Source organism: Poecilia latipinna, unplaced genomic scaffold (genome assembly GCF_001443285.1).
Source record: "Poecilia latipinna isolate Pla-1442-1.1 unplaced genomic scaffold, P_latipinna-1.0 Scaffold1465, whole genome shotgun sequence".
Taxonomy (NCBI): Eukaryota; Metazoa; Chordata; class Actinopteri; order Cyprinodontiformes; family Poeciliidae; genus Poecilia; species Poecilia latipinna.
In genome coordinates, this window is record NW_015114081.1 from 214217 (window position 1) to 241247 (window position 27031).

At 38.9% G+C, this 27031-nt stretch overlaps 1 protein-coding gene across 2 annotated transcripts; it reads right to left on the reverse strand.

Annotated features, from left to right (window-relative positions):
- Positions 1–834: 834 nt before the first annotated feature.
- serpini1 (serpin peptidase inhibitor, clade I (neuroserpin), member 1) lies at positions 835–16343 on the reverse strand. Of its 2 annotated transcripts, none has more exons than XM_015057465.1 (9): positions 16238–16343; positions 6929–7224; positions 6240–6470; positions 5834–6028; positions 4223–4427; positions 2945–3042; positions 2087–2173; positions 1856–1945; positions 835–972 (listed from the first exon to the last, which is right to left on the reverse strand). In XM_015057465.1, exons 2-9 carry the CDS (start codon positions 7200–7202, stop codon positions 896–898), a joined length of 1257 nt encoding a protein of 418 aa, XP_014912951.1. In that variant the 5' UTR covers positions 7203–7224; positions 16238–16343; the 3' UTR covers positions 835–895. The 2 variants fall into 2 exon arrangements, with proteins under 2 accessions (XP_014912951.1, XP_014912950.1); XM_015057464.1 differs by lacking the exon at positions 16238–16343 and adding an exon at positions 8273–8376.
- Between the last annotated feature and the right edge of the window lie 10688 nt (positions 16344–27031).

Here is a 27031-nt window from a genome sequence, read left to right on the forward strand (position 1 = left end):
TTCTCATCACAGTTGTACAAGTCATGCTGCTTAAAACCTAAACAGTGTCCTTTAGTGATACAAAAGCACAGTAATCACACGCAGACGATTTTATGTCCATATGTATATATATAGAGAGAGATTTTAATGGAAACACATTCATGTTTGGTCAAATAAAAGAATCGGTACAGCTGGTGTTTCTGTTTCCTGCTAAATGTACATCCACAAGAGTGCTGCAGATCTACCTTCATCCTCTGGTCCATCGCCATAGCAACCTGGCCTAGTTACACAATCCCCTCGGCTTACCTGTTCGATGCCCAGCTCGGGCTCAATTAACCATTCGCATACGATAAGGCATAATATTTCCTCAGGAGCTAAGCCATGTGTCTACAGCAGACAGAAAATGTCTCAATACTAAGATACTAAGATATTTTGTAGGAACGCAATGCTTGCACAGTTTTTCCTGCAATAAATAGTAAGCAAATGTATGCATATAAAACACAACGCTAATCATACAGAAATATAACCGAAGTGTTGCTCTTAAGTTGAGTACATTTTGAGTGTCATATGTTTTGTAGCAGGTGAGTAAGAAGCAGAAGCTCCTGAGCTGAACTTAAAGGGGCTGTGCATGGATTACATACAGTGTGTCCCTGTCGCTCATACAAACCGCACTTTGCTAGCGAATATTTACATCTACCTGTCTGTGTGTCTGTATCCAAGAATTTAAAGCTTCCAGTATAAAAACACCGTCACATTATACAGTATGCAGTATGTCGCAGTTTCATCATATGTCATATTGTACTAGGATAATATATATTCTTTGTAAAGAGTATAAAACACAGCTGAGGATGGCGATAGAGAATAGGTAGCATTTATGACGTCAGGATTTGATTGACAGCGCAGCCTCGCGTCTCGTCTAAACGGAGTCGAAGTCGTGGTCGAAGGGCTCGACGACTTCGGGGGTCATGACTCTGCCCATGAAAAGAATGGAGCCTTAAAGTAAAAGACAGATAAAGGGAAGTTTTATTTATGTGAACAGCAGAAAACTGGTGTACAGGTGGAATCATGCTTACCAAATTCATAGACTGTCTGGACTTAACATTTTGTGGACATAGTGCCTTGCAACAGTACATATACATACTAATATGTTGGGATTGTTTTATTTATTTTTTTTTACAATAAACCAACACAAAAGAGTGCATACATGTAAATTGGAAGGAAAATCATGATAGATTGTGATTTAAATTTTTTTAAACACTTCTTGAAGGTAAAAATAAGAAAACTGTCACACGTTTCTTTTTCAGAAGTCAGATAGGATGGAAAGCTTCTGTGAGCATCAACTTGGTGCAGATTATCTATTAGATTTAGGTCTAGACTCCTTACTGAGACATTCTAACACATGTATTAAATACAGCTAATTTTGCTTTAATCTACAGCAGAGGTGTCCAAGTACAGTCCTCGAGAGCTGCCATTCTGCAAGTTCTAGATGCAAACCTTCTCCATCACACCTAGATGAAGTTCTAGTTAGCAGGTCTCCGTAGAGGTGAATGGATCCTGCTGAGGGACCTCAGCTGTGGATTTTATTAATGGATATCTGAGCAAAGAGACCTGAGAATCAATCCAAACCCACATTTTTACTAATTTGAGCATTTTATAACCTTTTCCTTCCACTTCACAGATATGCACTGCATTGTGTTTTCTCAATACATATAAAGCCAGTAAAAAACTCTGGAGTTTGTTGCTCGACATGTCAAAAATATGAAAAAGTTCAACTCTTTTGGAATGTCCTTTGCACAAGGCTCCTTTCATACTGCACATTGATATGCACACACACACATACCCACACGCACACATACACACACACACACACACACACCTGTTCTTCTGTTTCTGATGACAAAGAAGAATGGATGATCCGCCATGACCTGCTGGTTCAGCACCAGAGTCCTGGTCAAGGCAATCATTCCTGACAGAGAACAATGAGGGAACAGTTCAGTACCTGTTCTGCTTATCCACAGGAATCAGTGTCGTTTATATTAATTTCAGTGTATGGAAGTTATTCGTACTAAAGTAAAATGCAAAAAAAAAAAAAAAAAAAAAACCCTACCAGATCCAACAGCTCCTTCTGAACCTTCCTCCGTCACCTCCAGGTAAGCCTTCTGCACTGCCTTCCCAATGTACAGGTCCTTCCCATCTGCACAAGACACAGAAGTCACAACTGTCTTTTTAACACGCACATAGGAAGGCAATTAAGTTTTAATATAGACTATAAGTTGCATGTTTAGCTAAAGCATAAACACACAACAGTCTTGAGTGTTTATTAAACCAGCACTGACAAGCAGACAGACAGGCTGCATCAAGGGGCACCTTGTTTAAGACATTAAGTCAGAGGATACAGCCTAATTATTTCCACAGAGACTGGAAGTGGGCTAAGTGGCCTTCCTCTTATCTGCCTGACCTGTCCTCTGAGTACATGTGAAGCTGAAGCTGTGTGAATAGGGACGTGCACAAGTTGCTATTCTGGCTAAAGACTAGGCTTTGCAATGTAATCCCCTTTGCTCCACCTTATAGAAGATGGCTGATTTCAACAGCATAATTAATGTTATCAAAGCATAATAAACTAGAGGATTTACTCCATCATTTACTGTATATCAGGTTATATATCTGTTAACTTTGTGTATCTTTCTGGTGCCGATGTAAAATATCTCCACATACATCCCATATTTTTCTGTCGCTGTGTATCTGAGCTGCTCTTTGAGGATCTATTTTTGCTGCTTGATGTGACAGCTCCGAACTGCCCACTCACTGACAATTACTGTGGTTACCTTAAAAAAGTGTAGAACGGCACCTCTTGCTGCCAATACGCAGACTGCCGTTCATTTACCAGCTTTTGTCACGCCGTTTGTATCCACGTGATTATTATGAAAGTTCACTAGCCTTGTTTGAATTGTGTGTCATGCCTCACCTGACATGGCGGAGAGATCAGCATCATTGGTGAAGATTTTAGTAATTCCCAGGTCCTGCAGGATGGTTCTCAGATCAATCTTCTGCTCCACCTTAAACCTGACAGGGGATGTCAGTTAGTCAACGTAAAAGAGAAACAAGACGGTAACTCATAAAAGGGCCGCGGGAAAACTGATGATAAATTAGCATTAGACTGCAGTAATAAAAACACGATGTAGTTACAATGACTTTATTTAATAGACCTATAAAAAACTGTGAAGTAGGAGAAGAACACAGTGATTTGAGAAAGCATTTGCCTTACAGATTCCTTCTGTTTTTGTTTGGTTGTCACGCCGTTTTGTTCCAGATCGTCAAGCAAATATACAAATATAACCTCAGTTTGATTAACCACCTTTTCAAAAATGTATTTGTAAAACTAGTGGCATTTATTTGCAGTTTTAAGACAGGATTTGGGCAGAGAGAGAGAATAGAGGACGACATGGGAACTGAATCGGATACGGTAACATGGAGTATTAATAGTTCTTTTTGTTCTCTATTGTTCTCCAATAAACATCTAAGGCTGTCAAAGAATTACACAATTAAATGACTTTGACTAATATTTGTTGCAAAGAACGTTATTTAGGGTATGAGAGTGAACTGGGCTCAATGCATGCCACACCTTTAAGAAAAAAAAAAGAAAACAGTTTTTCTTTCCACATTGTGCTCGTCTGCCACGTGCATTTAATTGAGCTGAATAAAAATACAACACAATACATTATGATTTGTGACTGTAATGAGAAAAAAATGTACACCAGTGCATGTAAACATCGGAGAGAGTTCAGTAAAATGTTTGTGTTGTGTCTTAATGGATAATTTGATAAAACTTATAAACTATATGATTTTCATGAATAAAATGAAAAAAAGCATGACCATATAATTAACATTAATGATTTCTTAAGTCATGTTGCATACAGGTTAGCAGAAGGGCAGTAACGGTTACTTTATGACAACTTGTTTTAGTATATTCTATCAAAACGTCTTCACTTTCCATGGCTATAAAAGTTAAGTGTTCCATTTCCTATGAAAAAAAAATTGTTTTCATCTGCAGATAAAGTGAACAAAGAATTGCCTTTATAGAAGACAGGCTGACAGAGGAGGAAGTAGATCATAAAACCTAAGCGTTTCGCGCAGAGTAGCCTCAATCCATAAATGTGTTTTGGTGTTTATTAAACTAATGCATCAAGGGCAGAGTCATAACTTTCTGTCTTGTCTTGATGTGCATGTGTATGTTGTTTCTCACCTAGGCAGGTACACCTCCACCTTCTGTCGTTTAACGTTGTTTGCCCACTCCTCCAGCAGTGGTGCTTTGATGATGGGCTCCAGGGAAGCCAGAGGAACCTCCTGCCGGGGCAATACGATCATCATGGACATGTCCTCGCCCTCATAGGGCATCTCCAGGACTTGGTACACACCGCCAGCCTCCTGGGAGCCGTCACTGAATTCACCTGATCAAGAAGAGACCACAACAAGGCCACCGAGATGTAATGAAGTAAATGCTCAAATTTGGACTTTAGTTGTGGAGAAACAGCCGCAGAGGTGGTCATGCTGACACATATGGACTGACTGGTGTTTTGTAAAGTCATTTCTGAAGTGTTTTAATGAAAATCTAGTCACTTGAAAAGACTTAACAACGTATTCTTTGTTAAGTTGAAAAGAATTTAACAAAGAATACGTTAAGTTGCATCATATTTTGTGTTTAAAAGGAACAACCAAATCCTTTCCAAGGTATTTCCTGGCGCATCACCATTGTGACCTATACTGAAAGCCAGTAGAAAGTTAAGTAGAAGAAAAAAAGTGTCAGTAAAAGTTGTACGGGTAACATTGACACCTTTGGGTTAAGGTTAAAAGGATTGTGAAGAACACAGGGTGGACTGCAGCTGGAGTAAAAACCTGAAAAGCCGCCAGAAACTGATGAACAGGGTACATGATACTACTGATACACAAGCTTTGGTGTGAATTGCGGGGTATTAACAACATTAGTACAATTAATCAAAAATTTTAAAAAAAAGGTCAGGATCTCAAGATTTGATCATGAAATATTTATTCGCAGCTCGCCGTCTTGCCCATTACTACAGTCTTGTTGCGAATTTCAGGGCCAATCAACCAATGCAGTTTGCTGCCAAAGAAATGGCTTCTACGCAACACCCAGCTAGATCTGGCTTGTACCGCCGCTGAGGTGGTTCCAAAACACAGGAACCACGCAGGTGATTAGGGAAGAACTGGTTAAGGTGGTTTTATTTAGCCACTGTGATTGTTCTGCAAAATGAGACGGACAAAATGTGGTCTTCTCCACAAGGACCTATTCCTGTTTACAGCTCTCACACACACAGTCGACACATTCACACCCTCTGGACTCATCAGAGGAAAACAGATTAGGGATCCCTCTCGTTCATGAGTGTGTATGCATGTATATGTATCTGTGCGTGTGTATGCGTGTGTGTGTGTGTGTGTGTGTGTGTGTGTGTGTGTGCGTGTGTGTGTGTGTGTGAACGCTCTGCCCACACATGCAGATGTCACCAAAATAACTCAAATGCACCAATTTTAGTTGCAGCTTAACAACATGATGCAACTGTTTTTGTCAGTACAGAAGGCACAAAGGAGAGTGAGACACTGAGAGGAAACAGTGAAATATTTCATATTTTAGGAGAACAACTTACAAATGTGGGCAAATTCACTGAGCTGAGAAAAAATGTCTTTCACTCTTCTAACGCTAAATATCAATATTTTAGACCTTTAGTGCGATTTACTTACTGTACAGTGAATTTCGCTGTAAGCGGAGTAAAGTAACATTTCTAAATAAAGATACACTGGTCCCAGTTCTGCACACATGGCCATGCAGACTCATGCCTACCATAGTAAAAGTCTCCCTGCTGGTACATCATCAGGGTCTGAACCTCCGAGCCATCATCTCTGCTGAAGGAAAAGGTTCTGGTGTTCTCTGGCCTGAACTGGTTTTTCCAGGATCCTCGGAAATAGACGGCGTTCACCAGAGTGAGACGGGTGACGCTGCTGAAATCCTCGGCTGACAGCAGTGAACGAATCTTGCCTGCAGGGAACAAAATTTTAACTGAATTATGTTCCCAATCTGGATCATTTTCCTAAAGAAGGTTTAGGAATCATGACAAAGAATTATGAAGCATTAGTGCACTTAGGCTTCACACAGCTTGGTATCTTCTAGTTAAAGTAAAAAAATGTAAACATTATAAATGCACCTCACCTGCTGTATTTCCCCCCTTTTGACTATTGGTCTCACTTACTCTCTGTGTGATTCTCCACCCAGTTGTTGATCTGTTCGGCGACCACCGAAGATTCGCTGAAATCCACAGTTTCCACTTCGGCCTGAAAGTATTTCTTCATCAGGTGCAGAAAGTCCGGGTTAAAGCTGATGCCTTCCTGCAGGAAGAGGCTGTTTGCAAACCGGATCACGTAGTGGGCGTCATCATCGGAGAGCGCCTCTGTCAAGTTCTGGAGCAAGGAGAACTCCACGCCTACATGGACAACAGCAGACACACACACACTCATTCAACCTGTCCCTGCGTATGTATCCTGTACACACATTTAGTACATGTTTACACACTTTTGCCATGTCAAAGTCATACAGGTTAAATTGAGGATTCTTGACTTTTCCCTTTTGAGTAATATTTTGAAATATTAGCCGCATATTTTTTTTATCTAGTACTCAAAAATGTAATTTACAAAAACTATAAAAAGTTAAGTGTTTCAGAGCACAACAGCAGACACACACACATAACTGATTTTCTATACATTTCTACATAAAAAAAAAAAAAACTTAATTATTTTCCAAATTTTAAAAATGAACTATTTATTAAGTGGACAATTTGAATCTGCAGGTACTGTAAACCACAACACCTGAACTGACAACCATACAGGACAATAGTGCATTATTCTCTCAGCCTGAGTGTGATGCTTGGGAAGTTTATCTCACCAGGCAGTAAGTGACTGAATCCCACAGCCTCTCGAATCTCCTCCAGCGAAGCCCCCCGGGCTCCCAGCTCCACCATGCCGAGGGCAACAGACACACTCAGTGGAGAAAAAATGATGTTTTCCTGACCCCCTGCCGCCTGCAGCCGGTGGTACAGCCTGACCGAAAACTCCGAAGTGGTGTCCTCTGGAACGTCCGCCGCCCAGCAACCGTAGCCCGGCAACAGGATGGAGAGCAGGAAGGGGAAAAGCAGAATCGAAACCTCCAGAACCAACATCTCAGCGCAGACCACAGGAGAGCTGGTCAAAGGAGAAATAAATAAAAGGAAAGCAAAATAAGATAAGCAATAATATAAGGACAGGGGAATACAGAGGAGGATGAAAGCTGTGGAGATTGATAGATAGATGAGTTATAGGAAAAGAAGTGATTTGGAGGGGGATGTGTACCCAACAAAATGTGACAGGAAGGCAAGCAGATGAACATGATGAGAGGAAATGATTTGTGGAGGGGACGGAGTGATGAGTAGAGAGAAGAGGATTACAGGGAAGATAAAGAGGTGAAGGTGTAGAGACAAGAGGATAGAAAAAAGAAGAAAAATTATAAAACAGATGGAGGACAAGAAGGTTTGGGAGAAGTGACAGAGAAGAAAAAGACAGCAGGAATGTGAAATAACAAAGAATATCAAGATCAACAGCAAAACGAGAAATGTCTGTCAATTGTTCTGACATTTTAAGTCTTACAGGAAGGAAAAACCAAAGTAAGCAAACAACTTTTTATTTAAAAAAAAGACTATTCCTGATAATGACACCGTTAAATTCCATTAAACTGAAACAATGAACTAAGGGACATTTTTAAAAAGAAAGCCACCCAGTTTGCAAATTGTTTTGGCTTTCAATTTTAAAAAAATATATATATATCATAATTGGTTATGTTAAGACAAGTACTTTGTGTTGTACCTATCATTTTCTAGAGATTTTAAAAATAAGATTTTAATCTGCCAGTAATAAGTTTGACCTTGTTAAAAATCAAAAGTGTCCATCTGTATCAACGATCTGGTCTATCTGATGGTCCCCGGGGGGGATGTTGGACACTCTCGCCTTTAAAGCAAGATAAGCTGTCAGAGCTGCACTGGTAGTTTGTTGATGGCGAAGGGATGTAAACAGAGTAATAAATGAGGTGTATGCTAATATGTGAGCATATGTGGATTAGAGAAAAATATACAAGTTCAAACCTAAGCACTGATTGTTTTTAAAAATCATAAATGTCGTCTGCATTTTCCCAACTCATTCTCCCAGTCATTCAAGTTTTATTTGTCCACCCCTGCCTTTATTCTCTCTACTTCCCTACCTTCTTTGACTCTTTACCTTCCTGCACCTAAAAGAGATTACAGATAGACACTGTGCTGTTTTTCTAGTACTGTTGTTGCCAAGCAACATTGTTTTTTTGCTGGCCAAATGGAGAAACAGAGAGTTAGGGATATAAGGCCGAAAAACGTGCGGGAAGCTGTTGAATTCAGACAGTGATAAAGAGGTAACAGATTGTTTTGTTGTCGTTTTTTTTCCGCTGCGCCGCTGGCATCAGAGATGCAATTAGCGGCCCCAAGAATGGCTGGAATCTGCTGGCTAATGCTATGTGTGTGAGATGGCAGGTGACAGTGCTGTCAACAACAGAAACAATGGATATCGGCCAGAAAAATGGGCGCCCCATCCCGCTGTGTCCTGTTCTTTCCTCTGAGCCAGTCCATCTGACAGCAAAGCAGTATCCAGTTCTAGCATAGTTCTGTCCTTCTGGCGAGAAAAACCTTGAAATTCATTAACAAGCACTGTAGGATTAACTAAAGCCTGATATGGATTAATCTTCCTCATAGACTTCGACTGTTCTCCAAAAACCCATCGGGTTTCATGCCACGGTTCAGACTGATTATTATTTCGACTCCAGCACTGCCTGCAGTGCTACTAATGTTAATACTCGGGAGAGAGCACGTTATCTGTGGCCAACAGTAGTTTGAAACAACAACTACATTTCTCAGTCAGGATAGTTTCAGTAAAGACAAGTGTTGACGGTGAATGGACCAAGTTAAAGAGAGAAACAAAGTCTTCTCAGGGAATTTGCTGCTGCATATGAACAGAGGAGTCAAAAGCGTGACAATCCATTTTGCATTTTACAGTCTGCTGCAGTAGAACCCCCTTTCACCCTTGTGCAGTGAACATATGTATATGAAATTGTCAGTGCTCTACTTGAATGGCCCAAAAGATTACAGCAAACTGGTTTTTATGAGGGAATGTCCGGCTGGATTAACTGTTGCTGAAATCAGCCAAAGCATGATTCTCCTTTACAAAATGAAATAGCCAAGCTACCATCTAAACAAAACCAGAACTCTTCTGGGTTTGATTGAGGGGTTTTGGTCAAGGTGCATATTATGAAAAGATTTAAATAACATGATTTCTTGTATAATCATCACTATAAGTCCAAATCACCATGAGACTGACTTCTCTAGAACAAAAAAACATTTTCGAACGTCATAATTGAAGTCAAAAGAGAACTTAATCCTAGAGAAAATTTAAGAGGTCTCCAGAAAAGGTTAAAAGATCTCACAATAATCTGACAGACTTAGGCAAATCTTGTCAGATAAAAATGAAGGATGCTGAGAAGACTGAATAGTGAAATTAAATCATAAGGTGTTTCAATAAAGTCGTAGCTTATTAGTTTTGTGTGCACCGTATGAATGCAGATTCACTTTTATATCTCCTCCTCTAACAGTTGGATCGACAATCTTGAAATGATTTCATGGCCTAATTTATTTACGCGACAAAAACCTAATGCAGCTGCCACCGACGCCACACAGGAAACCGTTCCCACNTANTCTTGTTCATCCCGTGTTGCCCGGAAAAAGAAGCCGCCCCAGAGGGAAGGGGCAGCTGGCGCACATGTAAATGCAGGTAATGTTTCTGACCTTCTGAGTTGTGGGAGCTGAACTTTTTAAAAGACTGGCACTCCTATGTTTCTGTAAGAAAAGTCTGAGCAACAAAGCTCCGGCAGGGAGAGCAGTCACCGTGTGTGGCAGTGTGAAAGCATGAGAGGATAACAGCTCCATGGGTGGCTGGCTTTTACTTGAAATGGTGACACCGTTCCGACCTTTGGAGTTGCGGTGCTCCATCTGTCAGCTGGTCCCCACGCTTTGCCAGCTTGGTCATTGATGAGCCGGAGCACAACTTTAGCTTTGGTCTACTCAGGTGGATTTTCCCACAATACCTTAAAAAGGGAAGCGGCTAATAGCGAGCCATAAATGCTCCCCCGCGACTAAAAGGACAGAACACGTCAGGAGATCTCCCGTGGTTTGAGTTACAGGAGTTTAATCCTGACAAGTAAATTCCATGCAATTAAACTCTCTGGCCTTTAAAAGCTGCCTTTAATCTCTCCGTGTAATCCTAATTCTCAGACAGAATAGATCGGTGGTTGACATTTTTGCAAATCAAAACGTGATGTGTTCACGTACGTAATCCTTACTGCCATTTAAACTCGACACCTTTCAACAGCATGCCTGGAAGACCAGGGGAATTTACTAAACATCCTCTCTTCGTGATTCAGATCCGCAAGCGCGCGGAAGCACACGCACGCCACCCCAGGTGCTTACGCAGATTTTCAAATCGAGATTGCCAAAGGCAACTGCAAGTGATGGGCATTTTTCATTTCGACCAAGCTGATGGAGAGACATTTTTCTTTCACCCTTTGAATATATCTCACTCCTTCAAGGTAGGTAGATAAACCCCTTTCTCTTTTCACACTCCACTAAGCAATTTCTGCCACCAATAACATCTCTCTTTGGAAGATCTCTGCACATCAGTTCCAGTCACTTAATGTCTCCCCTCTGTAATACACACACACAAGATTAACAGTCATGACTGCACTGCAGTTTCAGGAAGAAAAAAAAGACAAACCTGCCTGTGCCTTCTCCTTTCCTCTCTCTGAAAATGAGTAGATGCAGCAGACTATTTTATATATTTTTTATTTATTTATGGGGTTTAACGCTTTCAAAGTGCTGAGGCCTAGACAAATTCTGTGAAAATGCTAACATCCTATTTCATCAAGGCCTTTTCCTCTGGGAATAAGCTGCGGAGAGTGATGTCCATGATTATGTCTGGCACAGAAAAACCTTGGATTCCTGCAGTGTGTCTGTAGAAAATGGCAGGGTAATCTTGGCATGACTTCACTTTGAATATGTATAACTTATGAAGGGCTTTGCAGAACGGAGATAATGGATGCTGATTATCATTCATGAGTTTTCCTTAGAGGTGCCACTGGGGCAGCTTTCAGTTTCAACTTGAACTGAGGCAAACGCGGGAAGACGCATGCATGGGCACACTAAAAGTGATTAAACTTACATTAAACTGCCATCATTAATGTTAAATCACTCCTGCAGTGAAGCTCTCTGATTTCAGCTCTTTATGCAGTGAAAATGCATTAAAAACTCTCGACTCGTTGCAACTCGTTGATGTGCAATTTATGTCTTGAAATGGAGCTTCATCGCCATGCTAATTTCGCACAGCATTTCTTCGATCTTTAGCCATATAAAGTTATTATTTCATAAAATTGTGTAAGTTAGTTCCAGAGCAGAACCTGAACCATCCTACCTGGCGGCTTTGCTGACATGAAACCCGAACAGATTAAAACTTTTACCTACTTTGCGGTCAGTGGAAGACAAAGCAGTGGATGAAGATCCAAATAAGGAGAATCCAATCCGTCAATCAAACTGTCTGTCAGGCTCAAACCTTTTGATATGACAGCATAACTCATTTTATGGAAGAAACTGAATTTTTACCTTTCCAAGTTCAGTAGTCAACACTTCAACCTTCGACTTTTATTTTAACTGTGGGCCAAAAATGAAGAGAAGACAGTAAATATGATGAAATGTCTTCCACATTGCCTTTCTGCTCATAACAGTAATAACAATATCTTGATTAAAATAGACTCCTGATTGTTTAGTTCATGTTAACTCTAAATATATGCAAATTTATTGACTGACATAAACTCAAAATAATCCCACTGCAGAGCTCTATCTTTACATATCTTTAGATTATATATCCTTATTTAGATTTAACTGGTCCTGGACTTTATTTTTTATTTATTTATTGAGTTCTGTTACATGGAATAGGAAAAGTCTCGTCAAAATCAGCTACTTTAAATGTTTACAGTTAAATTCCTACATGCTAACCAAATCATGATCATGCAGGGATATGAAAAGTGTGTATAAAAAAATGGACGGATGAGAGCATGAAAATTTCCTGAGGAATCAGCTTGGGAAATATTCACTGTGCTCTCCATGCAGGGCGAAATTAATCACAGCTACATCTAAAAGAAGAAAGTTGAATGAGGAGTAAACCGAGCATACACAAAGAACAAATAAACCAGTTTAACCGCTTTGGATTTCTAGCAAAAAGAAAAGACCTAAATAATAACAAGTAGTCAAGGGAGTAGGTGGAGACGGGGAGTCCGCCGAGGAGCTGAAAATGAGCAGCTTCCTCACCGATACCTGTTTTTATTTAGCAACGATAATATCTAACAACCCAATTTCTTTGTCATGCACCAACACTCTACACCAAGGTAAACTTAACAGCGCCCTTTTTCTGTCTTCCCACACGTCGCATCAGCAATGTACACACACACGAACGCATACACTAACAGCTCAGCTGCTCTGGGAGCAAAGTGAGAAGCTCTGAGCTGTAATTATATCAGCTTGTATTTGGGGTCAGTGTGAAAAGCAAAAAGACCAGAGGCTTTGTCAAGCAAAAAGGAGACTTTTTGCTTCCAGGATCCAGGAAGGGGAATTGTCACTGAGTGCTGAGAGAAAATAAGACATGTTAGTATGTATTTGTATGAGCATTATTAAGAGGAAATATAGATAATATAAGCAGGAGGCCAAATGAGATGCCAAGTGTGGAGAGAAGAGATCGCAAAGATCGCAGGCTTGTACAAATAAACTGTAACAGTTTTAGCTTCTGTAGGCTACAAGGCATTTTAAGGAAGGAGGAGAAAATCCCCCTGTTTATATTTCTAGTCAAGGGAGCAGGAGAAATTTAGGCAAAAACTATTTTAGCAGTACATTTAGCATGTATTGACTTACATCACAGCGATGGAACTAACACATTTTGCCATATTTTGATAAAATTTTATCCCAATTTTAAGACAGAACAACATGAAGTAGTACATAATTGTTAAGTGGCAGAAAAAGCATATATATATATATATATATATATATATATATATATATATATATATATATATATATATATATATATATATATATTACAAGAAAGGACCTTTTTCGTCCTTTCTTGTGTAATTTAATCTCAACATAAAACTCAAGAGGTCTGCTGAGAACAAGCAAAAGAATGAAGAGCAAGGAACAGGAGATGCTTAAAGCAGTTAGATTATAAAACGTCCCTTGTCTTGAACAATTCAAAGACTGTTGTTCAACCAATAATCTGTGCATTTTACACAACTGCACCCTCCCTCCAATACATGACAGGTAGGAGAGCGTGAATAAGGACCAGACAGTTACGTTTTAGAGGTTGGAATTGTCCAGATCTAAAACTAAAAAACTGAAAAGTGTTCACTTATGCTCTCTCAGTCTGACGGAGCTTGAACTTCTTCCCAAAGAAATATTCTCAAGATGTTCAACGCTTGTAGAAAAATACCCTCAACAACTTCCAGCTGCAGCAAAAGGTGATATCACTTTATATTGGCTCACAGAGTTCAAATATAGATACACACCACACTTTTCAGGTTTTTTATTTATGTGACACTTATGTGACATTTTCTTCCCAGTTATGCGTTACTGTGAGGTGGTGTATCAAAAAGTCTCAGTATATTGTAACCAGTGGTTCTGATGTAAGAAAATGCAAAGAGGATCAAACAGATTTAATCCGTTTAATAACCAGCGCTGTTCAGGCGTCTTTAGAGCAGTAAGTGTACATCTTTGCAGAAAAGAATGATCAATGATCATTATTCCATGACCAATCTACTTTCAACATCCCATCTGTTTTCCACACAGAAATCTGTTTCTGTTCGTTTCATCACCTCCACTCTGGATTCAGCTGCCAGCTAAAACTCTATTAGTCACTATATTGATTTTAAGGAACATTTCACTGTGTGAACAAGTGTGTTCCATCCATCCATCCATCCATCCATCCATCCATCCATACATCCATCCATCCATCCATCCATCCATCCATCCATCCGCAATGTGGCAAAATAAAGAATGTAAGAATTTTCCTACATTACAAAGCATATCTGCAACAAAAAAATGTATTAAGATGAAGAAACATTATAAAACTGCTCTCTGTGTGACAGTGTGACAGTCTGAGTCAATCAAAATGTAATAATACACTGAGATATTTCAAGTATTCTCCTCCCCAGACTGTTTGCCTTCCACAAGATGTATTTTAATTCAACAGGTAATCAATAACAACATTTAGGTGAACTGCCCTGTTACTTACTAACATACTTCTTCAGTTTTAAACAATTTCACACTTGATTAAATAATTTCTATATTCCGATTTTATAACTACGTGGATCATCATCCAGTTGCTAAAACATTAGTGAACAAACAGCATCATGAAGACCAAGGGACAACACAAAAAGATAAGAGATGAAGTTGTGGAGTTGCTTAAAGTAGCTTTAGATCCTAACACATTATCCCCCAGCTTTCAACATCTGCACTGTTCAAAGCAAAACTGCACACTGACCAAGACATAGTTACCATTTTCTTCATTTCTTTGTGTTGTTTTAAATAATAGTTAGCCAAATTATGGCTATTATATATGGATTATGATTTTCTTGTTGTTATAACCCTATTCTGTAACAAACGCAAAATCAGTTCAATGAAAAAAAAAAAAAACTACAAAAAAAATTTTTTTTGTTGTGCTCTGCTGTATTTAAGAAGAGGAGAAAAGCACAGGAGGATTGGTTCTGTCTCGAGGAAAGTCTTAATATACAGTGTGGGATGAACAACTGCACTAGTTATTAGTGCAGTTTTTCTGCACAGGTTTCTGAGCAGAAAAACTAACAGAAACACATCAGTAAACCCTGCAAACACACACGCATAATTCTGAAGGACGATCGCAGCTCCTGGATGTGAGGTATGTTGCTTTTCCCTTCCCTGCCTGTTTGGTTTCGCTTGGATGATTCGAAAGACATTTAATTATTGAAATGCAATTAAGGCATTAATGCTCCGTGGGAATAGGCAGCGCAAACACACACACACGCACGCATGCACACACACATCATAGAAAAGCAGGGATGAACAGCAGGGATTAAGTAGAGATTCAGACAAATATGGTTTTAATTCGATGGGATAAGGATTTAAACAGATACTCGTTTTGTATATAAAATGAACTAGACCTGAATTAGGACATTATCTGAGATGACAGAGATAAAGAGATTAGAAGTGGATTGAGACCATGAGGCAGGACAGACGTGAGTACTATGTTATTAACAGAAGATGCAAAATCATATGAATTCAACTCAGAATATGCTTAAATTGAATACATTTTATTAAACGTCTTACTTTTCCAAATTATTACTTGAAATGTCTTTTCATCAACACCTATCAAAGGTCTGTCTCATTAAGAAGTCACATCTGTGGGATCAGCTCATAACACAGAAAGCCTTTTTAGGACATGAAATACCTGCATGAAAAGGGGTAAAAAACAAACAAACAAAAACAAAAAACAAGAGTATGAACTGGTGTGTATGTGTTTGGGTGGGGATAAGGTGCATGATCAGGCTGCTGTGCAATGCGTCTCGCTAAATTACACATATTTGCTCAATCCTCCTTTGGCTGCATTTCAAGGACAAGAACCCCACGGCATCCAGTGAGATGATTTGAATGGTTAAAACAACAGGAGGAGAAGCAGTGCATCGCGACAGAAAAATCTAACAGTCCTGGGTGGTGGACACATGGTCAGTGTTAATCAGCGTTTGCCTTAGTGCGTCCCAGATGATCAAACAGCCCACACATGTTGATTACGCCATTCTAATCCCTTCATTCAATGCCATCAAATGCCGACACCTTCACAAAAAGTCAACCTTGGGATAAACTCACATGATATATATATATATATATATATATATATATATATATATATATATATATATATATATATATATATATATATATATATATATATTTATAAATTATTTTTCCATGTTGCAAAAGCTCCAAAGCTGTGATACTGACTTGTGTCTTAAATAAATTGCCGGCGGCAATCTGAACCAGAACCACCAGAATGGGAAGCATAAAGCGGCTCTTACCGTCAAAGGGCGTAAGGTAAAGCAGGATGGATGGATAACTGAGGTCTCTGCTGCTCTCATCCGCAGCTCACAGCTTGTTAATTTGCCGCAGACTCCGCCCCCTTGTCACCGATTGGTCCACAGCCACTCAACCAAAGAGTACAGACGTGGAGCGAAATGAATCCCTACTACATCTTTCCTGAATTGCAAATGCCTCCTTCACACTTTGCCTTATGTTTAAATTAGGAATCGATTAGTGGTTTTGCTAATGTATTTAGTTATGTGATCCGCTCCTTTCTGGTCAAACGCGACACTGGTATTGAGATCATGTGAGTAAAGTCGAGTCTGTTTGGTTTTTCTTGCCTGGGAGTATTTTAATAAAATAAAAAGGAGAGAGGGAAAGGATAAGCTCTTGAGATTGAAAGTCTTATTTCTGATCTGAAAAGTCCTAATTCTGACTTTTAAAATGATCATTCTGTGTTTCAAAGGTAACAGTTATACGTTTTGAAACCATTAAATATAATAATGGCATTCAATGTCAGAACGAAGAGGTGACATCATTTTGACTCTCAATAAAAACAATTTTCTAACTCCTAATTTTTACCTTTCAAATTTACTTAGGACAAAAAATGGCTATTAGTTATAACATTTATTAGTATTTATTTGCAATTCATAAATTCAAAAATTAAAGTTATATATCTGGAAAAAAAATAAAGGTTGTAAACTACTTTGTGTGCAAAAGTATTAATCTGATAAGAAATGGAAGGAGCGTGACAACTAAAAAGTTTACTACAGAATTTATCGCTTTGTTTGTAGGAGCCGTATTAGATTTTAAGCTCAGGGTTGGTGATATATTGTTGACTATTCCACAAGGCAGTCCTATTTCACAGTCTTTGTTTATTTCTCCAAAATGGAGCTTTAAAAATTTTATGTTGGAAAGCACAATTAAACTTCAATCACTCATGCTGTTTAAAAGGTATTCATGGAAAAATACAGAATAGGAAAATTTCAGTTCCTGTTTGTTTTGCTCTAATATTGTCAGATCAGTGGTAGGGAAAGGCTCAGTATTTCCTGAGGTGGTTTGAGAACCACTGAGCTGAAAAACAGTGGATCTCAAAAGTTTGCATGTGCTTTCTTTTTTTAATGCAAAACATTTAATTTTTTTAAAGAAAAAAAATCTTATTATTAAACAATCTGCACTTTTTTGAACTTCTTTTTATTCTCTGCAAAAATATATCACATTTTCTCTGGAGTATATGTTTTTACTTTTAAGTGGCTGGTGTAAATTTAGACTATGCCACACTGTGTCACTGTTGGTTGTAATTTAATAAGAACAGAAATAGTGAGGTGAGTCTGTGTCACTTCATAGATAAAAAGAAGAGCACAGTGGGAAAGAGTCCAACACAACTTTATAAAGACTGCTGTTTTGGCTGGACACAGCTAGCGCAATCGGACTAAGCATGCAATTTACCCATAATCCATTGCATTGTAAACAATGTGGCGACGTCCGTGTGACAATATTTTATTAAAATTTGTAAAAGAAGAGCGCAGCGGGAAAGAGCCAAACACAACTTTATTTTTTATTATGTAGTTTATTTATTACTTTAACTTTATGTTTACATCTAAAGTAAATATTTTAGATGTGAAAAATACCGTTACAACTGATCTTGAATCCCTTTATAAGGTTCTCTGTTGTGTAACTGATTGATTGCTTGAGCTTGTGAACGTTTTATGCATTACTTTTTGGAGTTAAACTGTTACACTTAGGGATGCACAGTGGCACAGATGTTAGCACAAATAGAGACTTTTACATTGACTTTGCATGTTATCCTGGTTCATGCATAGGTTCTTGCAAGTTTTTAACTCAAATTGTTGATATAGCTTATGACATGATTGATTTTTTGCATATTTCTCCTCTTTCACAATAGTTTTTTTTGTTGTTGTTCTTTTTATATTATTTCATTCACATCTTGTTTTTATCAACATCATATTTTATGCTTTTGAGTCAAAATCCCGGGGACAATCACTCCACAAGGGCCATTGGTTAGAGCAGCATGACCAGCAAAAACAGAGGAGGGGACTTGCATCAAAAGATCGATACCAGTTTAAATTTGAAAAACATTGCTAACAAGCTAATTGAACAAAATTCATATCCTTTCAGGGCAACTGGTCCAAGTGTTTAATGCTAAAAACTGAAAGATAAAATGTAATGAAACCTGTCAAGACAAATTGATAGAGCAAAATCTGATAGATCTAACACCTGTCTCCTTCATATCTGATAGTTGTCAGGATGAGATAAGCTGTCAAGCCTGATTTCAGGGACTAAGGCACATATTCTAAGAATACACTAAATATCTTAAATATTGAATTGACCTTAACAGCCGCCTCGCTCCGATTGGCATTTCCCTCTTTGCAGTGGAGGACAGTTGTTTACACCCCATGCAATTTCCGATAAGCATTTTAGTGTCAAACTGGTGCATTACGTAAACATTAGCGATCAGCTAACATTTAAAACCTCAGTCCAGCCATCCAGGAAGCAATAGTTTTCCAACAACAGAGAGCCTAGATCCTCTGTACAAAGCAAAGTGTAATACAAAGGGGCTGGTTTTCATCAGGCTCGTGAAAAGGTGGTAAAAGAGGTTGAAATGAATAACATATGTTTAACAGATCAGAGAGAATTTATTAGATTGAACGAACATTTTGGATCATTTTCTAGTATTAATTTTCTTAATACTAGAAAATTCTTTTGACCCACACAAGGATTATGATTGGATGGTTTATTTGCTGTGATATCTGTCTTAGATTTAAAACCAGTTTATCCATGTACAGATGAACCCTGACTCACACAATATGATATAACAGATGGAAAGACCTGGCCTTATTAAGGGCCTGCATGAACGCATGAACTTCTTTTGGTAATTTTCATCACACTGACACAGACAGAAACTACCCATGTGATTTTTAAGCTTTGATGAGGCACACTTGATATAACTTGACAACAGAACCTGTAATTTAGGTCTAATTGATATGTGCTAACTGGTAGGCCCTTCCACAAAACTTTCAGTAATTTCCTAGCAAACAAAATAAAAGTAAGCAAAAGGAATATCGACAAAACTAAACATCAATCTAACAATTACATGGTGATGATGAAAAGAGCAAGGTACAAAGAAGCAAATGAGCTCATGAGTAATTATGTAAATTATTTTTTTTTTTTGTACGTTAAAGTAATTTCTCAGGTGGTAAATAACCGAAGGAAAACTACATGCACATGCTAAGCCTGTTTTTGGTGAGTACAGAGTTACAACATCAAGACCTTCCTCCGTCTCTGATTGGTTGCTTTTGGTCGGGAGCGGTGCATTTCCTCAGACTGCAACAGGAGCTCAGGAAGGAGGTGGAGGAGATCAATCTTTTGTCTCATAGCATACTCTCACGACAAGGTAACAGTTTTAACAAATATGTAAAAAAAACGTATTCTTCATGATATACTGCAGCTTTATGTATATGGTGTTTGTATGTGTACGTTGTATGTGGTGTTTTTATTCTAACACTTTGAATTTTTGCAAAGTGCTATAAAGTTTATCATTGTTAATGTTAAGTAGTAGTCAAGGACTGCAAGCTGTGGATAATGCCAGTTGGAGTAGGAGTGAGGAGGAGGAGGAGGAGACATAAGAGAAGTATGAGAAAGGAGCAGGAACCACTAAAAACCTGCCAGACATGATTCATAAGAGTAGGTTGGTATTATATCTTCCCTCTGTATTGTATTAACAGGGGTTAAGCACAGCCCACATATGGAGGCCTTCGTACTCGACCAGGCTGTCGTAGGTTTGATTCCCGGCCTGGTGACCTTTGAGACATGTCTTTCCCCTTCTTTTATTACCCACTTTCCTGTCAATTCACTGTGAAATAAAAGCCACTACCGCCAATAAAACCTTAAAAAAAAGAGAATTTGGTCCAAACCTCTGATTTCTGACATCTGACACGCTAAAAATTATTAATTCCCCTTCAAACATATTTAATTCTTTCTCCTGACAGATTTTTAAATTAATTTCATTCAGAGTGACTCTTCTGCATACTTAGGTGATGATAGATGTTGATTTTAAACATGTCCAGGACCGTGGACAAGGTGCATTTAGGTACAATCTATCTATTTCATCATAAATATGAAGACTTACTCTGAATAAAACTAATTTACCAGATCTGTCAAGAACTGAGAACTTTGAAATCAAAATACCAGCTCAGCAGGATCAATCGTGTGCGTCTCACATGGTTGAAAAGCACCATGTGAGTTTGAATTAACTCACGTTGAGTTCATTCGAATTAATTAGTTTGAATTGATGCTTAATTCTATTTTCCTTATTGTTTGTAAATGGTCTTGACAGACTACTGTCTAGGTTGCTCTTCTTTGTCTTTGTGTCCCTGCCAGCTTTGTGAGTCAATATGTGCATGCTTTGTTTGCTCAAATAATTTTCGGCTAGTTCACTTTTGAATTAAATTTACTTCTTCTATCGGCATTTTAGTTATATTTTGAACTTTTTTGAGTGAAATAAACTGGGAATTTATAATTATTTGTCTTCTCAGTTTCTGAAGTACAGTATAAACATGAAGAAGTTAGTTTTTCAAAGAGAATTTGAGGGATGTACACAGATATTCAGCCTTTTTACTCCGATATTAAATACAATCCAGTGCAACTCATTTGCTTAAGAAGGCATGAGAAAATAGACTCCATCTGTGTGATTTAATCACGGTATGAGCAGTCAGGAAACAAATTGTGGAGAAATTTACAACAAGAAGTTTGAGTCATAAATCAGCAGGTCCATCCCAGGCATCTGGCATGTCACTCAGCACTAAGGAAGAAGTTGCCCAATCTACTTAAAGTAGGCCAAATATGGCGAGTATTAATCAGAGCAACCGCCAGGAGGTCCTGGTGGAACTGCAGAGATTCACATTTCAAATGTGAGAATCTGTTGACAGAGCAACTATCAACTGTGGCTTGAACATTTCCTGAAGAAAACTACTGATGAAAAAAGCCACGAGACGTTCAAGTTTGTTTGTCAAAAATTGTACGGTTACATGGCAAACGTGGAAGAAGATGTTGTGGTTTGATAAGAGCAAAATGAAACCGATACTGGACATCGGTTTCATTTTGGTCGGGAGCGGTGCATTTCCTCAGACTGCAACAGGAGGTCAGGAAGGAGGTGGAGGAGATCAATCTTTTGTCTCATAGATTAATCTTTTGTCTCATAGATCAATCTTTTGTCTCACTTTTAGAACACACTGTTCTCAAAGTGACAGTGGATGTTTTTCTTTAAAGAGGAAAACTGGTGAGTGGGAAGATGGATGATGCTGAAAACAAGGCAGTCCTGATTAGAGGCTGCTGCACTAATCATCCAGGAAAGGATGTGTTTGAATTTTGTAAGACAACATAATTCATATGTTACAAAAGTCCTGTCAAAGTCCATACCTGAATCTAATTAATTTATGAAAAATATGATCGCAGACACTGTTTAATCAGACTTATTAAATTGGAGTTATTTTGAACATAAAGATGGGAAATAGTTTTAATCTGTAGATATGCAGAGCTTTGTGACGCATTGCAAAAACAAAATGTAACTGCAATTGGACCAAAATGGGTCTCTGCGGTATACTCCTGCAGGTCTCCTGAGCCGAATACAAATGCATTTCACGCTTTTCTCACATTTAAAAATCATGTATCATTTTCCTTCTACTTTACAACTGCGATTATAACAATTGCAACACTTCTTTGTGCTGGTATGTTACCTGCATTTAAGTTCATGATTGCAACATGACATCACAAAATGCAAAAGAAGGTTCAAGGTGTATGGATCATTTCCGATATACTATAAACATGGTTCATGTACCTATTTTGACCTATTTATAACTATTCATATATTTCCAATTTAATATTAACTATTTACTTGGGAATATTTGTATTATATTGAGTTTTATATTTATTTTTATCTCTAGATAAAGTACATCAGAACCCCCCAACAGAAATGCATCATTTCTTACTCTAATGTAAAACGTATTTCCAGCTGTTATAAGCGAGTGTCAGAATTGCTTCAGCTTTTGGAGTATTCATATGTAATCTGTATAATATCACAATATTTGTTGGACGGTATTAACGGTGAGCAAACAGCAGAATTTTAAAGCTGATCTCCAGAGGAGTGATGTATTGCCAAAGTATCAGCTCAGAGGAATTCAATTTGACTTCTCTTGAAGTTTACAAAAGAAAACACAGGTGAAAGGACTTGACAGAGCTTTTCACAATTCAACACTTCAGTAATGAATCTTTGATGTGTTTCGATTTTTGGACTGCAAACTCTTTTTTTTTTTTTCCCATCGAGATCCAGGCCCTCAGTGTGAGCTAAGCTGTGTGTGTCATGTGTTGCGCTGGCGGCTTATCATTGTGATTCTGTGTATTACAGCTCACACCTGCAAAAGAATCAATTTATCTGCAGCATGCACCTTGAGAGCCGCCGTTAGAAAGGCAAACTTTCTGTTTGTTGTTTGTTTACATTTCATGTCATCTGACATCTTTCCCGCGATAGCTCTCCTGATATCTTCTACTTTAGAAATGATCAGATGAAGCAGCTCAGTGGGTTGTGCCTTTGATAAGTGTTTCCAAAAACACCCAAGCTGACAGCGAATTCTCAGTATGGCATGTTTGTGTTTCTGTAGGCTGGAAAACACACTGCGAGTCTGATTTATAACAACACTATGGAGACGTTGGAGATGGAAAGCTGAAAGCGACCTATTGCAAGTCTACTCCACGTAGCGATTGTATGCAGGCTAGGATGAGTGACACTGCAGAGTAAAAACGTACTATAAGACCACAGAGGATTATTATACCATAGAAACGGTGTGAGAGGTGTAGTATACTTATATACTCATGTACTTGGAAAGCTTTAGCGTTTTCAATCTGTTCCTGCTTTGTTTTCTGAAACTCTGCTGCTACTCTGTCATGCAGTAATCCACTGGGAGGCGCTGTTTCCCCACAAATTGACCAACTTCCCCTGTGTTCAGATTCTCCCTTGTTTCTGTCTGTAATTGAATTCCTTTTTGCCGACCACAGTGATTGATGGTAGTAATGAATTCACACACACACACACACATGCACATACATACACACACACACACACACACACATATATATACATACACACACAGAGTTTGGCTGAATTTTTAATGTACCTCCAGCATGGCACATCCTCAGTTACACCCTAATCTCGCCTTCACTTCCCAAACTCTTGGTTTAATCTGCCTGCACGCCCGCCGCTCGCATGCTCATTCAAACCCATCCTCTGTGCACGTTTCACATTTGTGATGAAAACCTTTGCTTTTAACACACGCCACTGGTATTAATTGCTTCTGCTTCGACGTCCCACAGGGTGATTTGCATGTGTGTGGACGCTCTGATCACTGAGCAGTTTGAGATATGTATTTTTCCCTTCCTCCTGGCATTTTCGGTGATTGACAGGGGGGAGAGCCCGAGTTCCAGGAGGTGAACCAGAGGGTGTGATCTCTGGAAAACATCCTCAGCACAATACCAGATGAGATCAGTGGCAGAGAAGGCTTGCTACAAAATATACGTTAGACAGTTCTTTGAGTCTGTTCCTTTCAGGCTAAACTCTGGATAATTTTTTCAGTTTGTTATATTTAGTTTATCCGTCTATGATATTGCATTTTAAATTCCAGTACAATTACTCAGATTCAGAATAAATTTTCTTTTTAATAATTGAAAAAGTCCTTTTAGGAACAATGAACTACATATTACAGTCTTTGTTTTCATGACCTTTGCCTTTTGTAGACCAGGCAGCCACAGACAACAGTGAAAGCATCTTCCTTTTCAGGGTTGTCATTCGAGTTGTGAAGCTGATCTTCCTTTCATTTTCAGCTGCTCTACAGATCCTGTGAGGTTGCCTCCAGAAACTCCTGATGTGTCACAGAGACCGTTCTTTACTCTACCTGTACACTGTCTTTAATATGAAGACAACATTGTTCCGTTAATGTTGATGGCTTAGAATGAAAACCTCAAATGTAATTCTGCACCCTACTGCTAATGCTAAACATGCCTCTAATAAATTACTTTGCAATAAAATATTTGTAAACTTTAAAGACTGCTGTTCCTCCCTTGGACTGCTTTTGGCAGGTAGCACCCAGCAGGAGCGACAGTTTTTGGACGCACTCACAGCCCAGTCCTCTGACCGTCACAAACGTCCCCCTTGTCAAACTGTTTACATCCCCATCCTTGCCCATTTTTCTGCACACATTCGATTTTAGGACAAAGTATGCCTTTGCTGGCTCACACAGTATATCCCACCTACCAACAGGTGGCATGGTGAAGAGAAAACAAAAATCTGCTATTTACTTCACCCATCACTGGTCATAATGTTCTGCCACATTGTGTGTGCTATTTGAAACCATGTAATCTTCCACTCACTTAACTCTTCTCAGCACATTTGTCTGCCGCGCAAACCTCTGGAGGACGTGCCAAACGTAAAATCCCCATGAACGAGTCTGTAAGTACTGCTCAAGCCATCTGTCAGGCTGTGATGGCCCATAACGTTTAACACCAAAACATTTAAAACATGCACTGTAAACATGTAGTAATGGTGCCATGACGTCTTTAATGAAATGTTAAACTAGTTTGCACAGTGCAGTAATATATGTATAATGTCCTTTAACAGAACTCATAATCCCGGGATTACCGATATAGGTCGTGTGTGCTCAGATTTACCCATATTCTAATGAAATTCAACGCTTTTAGTGAGTTTCATCAGAGGTAACGTACTCAGCGGAGGGCTTAGGAGGAATTCAAAGGCGATGCTGAGAAATTAATGTTCCGAAACAGCAGATGTCATATACATTTGAGAAAAAAAAAAAAACTCGCAAGCATCTCTCTGAGAAAGTGGGGCAAAAATGAGCTGGATCAAAGGAGTGTAGATTTAGGATACTAGTGCCTGATTAAAAAAAGAGGACAAAATCAAGACAAAAAAGAGTGATGGTTCTGAGGTGAGTTGCTTACCTGTATCATCTTCAGAGAAGAGGCCATAACAGACATGTTAGACATAGTCGATGCTGTTTTCAGGAAAAAAAAAAAAAAAAAAACGGCATCCGTTTTTGCTGCCTAAAACGGATGGATACAGCATGAAAAACAAGTAGAGCTGAAAGGCCGTCTGTGTTTGTTGGAGTTTGTGAAACATCCTCAAGACCTCCTGCAGAGATGTAGAGCATGATGTTGGTCTTTAGGTTATTCTCTTTTCTTTTCTCTTCTTCTTAATCACTTGTTCAGTATCTTCCTCTTCTTGAGCACCCACACACTAACACATTTAGAGCTTGTGCACACATTCCAGTACACACTTGTGTCACTGCCATGTAAATGGTGGCTGTTTGATCACAGTCCCGCTGCTATCAAATCCACCATTGCTGAATAATTCCCCTGACCCACTTCCTGTGGATTCATGCCGACTTGTATTCTGTGTAGCCCGACATTCTCCGTTCTAGGCAGATCAAAGTGTTTCCAGGATCAATCCTCGCATCGTTGCCACGGTTCCTTTGCCGCGTGATTGACATGCATGTCCTTGTGTCTCAGTCATGGCTGTTTCCTGAGCGATAAACGTGTTTGTCAGCGCAATCCGGCTCAGATCACCAGATCAACACGATATCGCAGGTCTTCAAGGCTGTCCAAAAGTAGGCACAAACTCACTTCCACGCAAGAATGTGTTTTGCAGAGAATAGGTGAAAGGAGGCGTTAAGGTATTATTGTGGTCTTCAAAGACATTTTCCAGTTTTCTGCTTGCTAAGTCAGAGATTTAAAGAAAGTAAAGTCTTGTGGAACTTCAAAGGAAGTAAAATTGATGATTTGTCTATAGATTCAAAACATCTGACTTTTAAGATTTCTCTTAAGGCAATCTCTCAAGATCATTCAGTTTCCTTGGTCTCCTATTGTCTTAGGTTGAGATTGATTTTAGGTCTGGTAAATTGTTTTTTTTTTTTTTTCTTGAGTATTTGGCTGCATGTTTTAAGAGATTTTCAAGTTGCAAAACCCACAGATGACCCATTTTTAGCAACTGGTTTAGTCTGGCTTCACAATGGAGTAGTTAGTCGCACTGCTGCCTTGAAGCAGGAAGGTCCTGGGTTTTGAATCCTGGTTCTGGGGTCTTTTCACGTGGAGTTTACAAGTTCCTACTATGTTCCTTCCTTCAGGTTTTTTCCTTTGAAAAAACCTGACTATTAGGTTAACTGATTCTCTATTTGTCCTTAGCTGAGTGTGTGTGTGCATGATTGTTTGTCTTGTGTGTCTCTGTGTTGCCCTGTGATAGACCAGCAAGGCGCATCCTGCCTCTTGCCTAATGACTGCTGGATATAGGCACCAACCCCGCTGCGACCCTGCAAGGATAAACAAGTATAGATGATGGATGGATGGACGGCATGTATTTCAAAATGTCATGCAGAAAAATAGGCCCACAGATCATCCACCGTACTTAAAAAGGAGCATAAAGTGCAGTCATTCAGAATTCACATGATTTAATTTAAAGACAAAATAAAGTTTAGAAAGCTCAACTTATTTGTTTGTTATGGGAGGAGACATTATATTACTTCCAAACAACTGGTTGTAGGTCATTTACTAATAGGAATTGCAGACCCCAAACCTTGCCCTACCCTCCTGTAGAGCTTTTCCAGTAAGGTGCTGAAATATATTCCCATCTCCTTTTTGCCCCTGCCTGCTGTGCGTCGTGATAAGTTAAACTTGTTTTCTTGTCCATTACATTGGCCATCGGAAAAAAAGTGCCA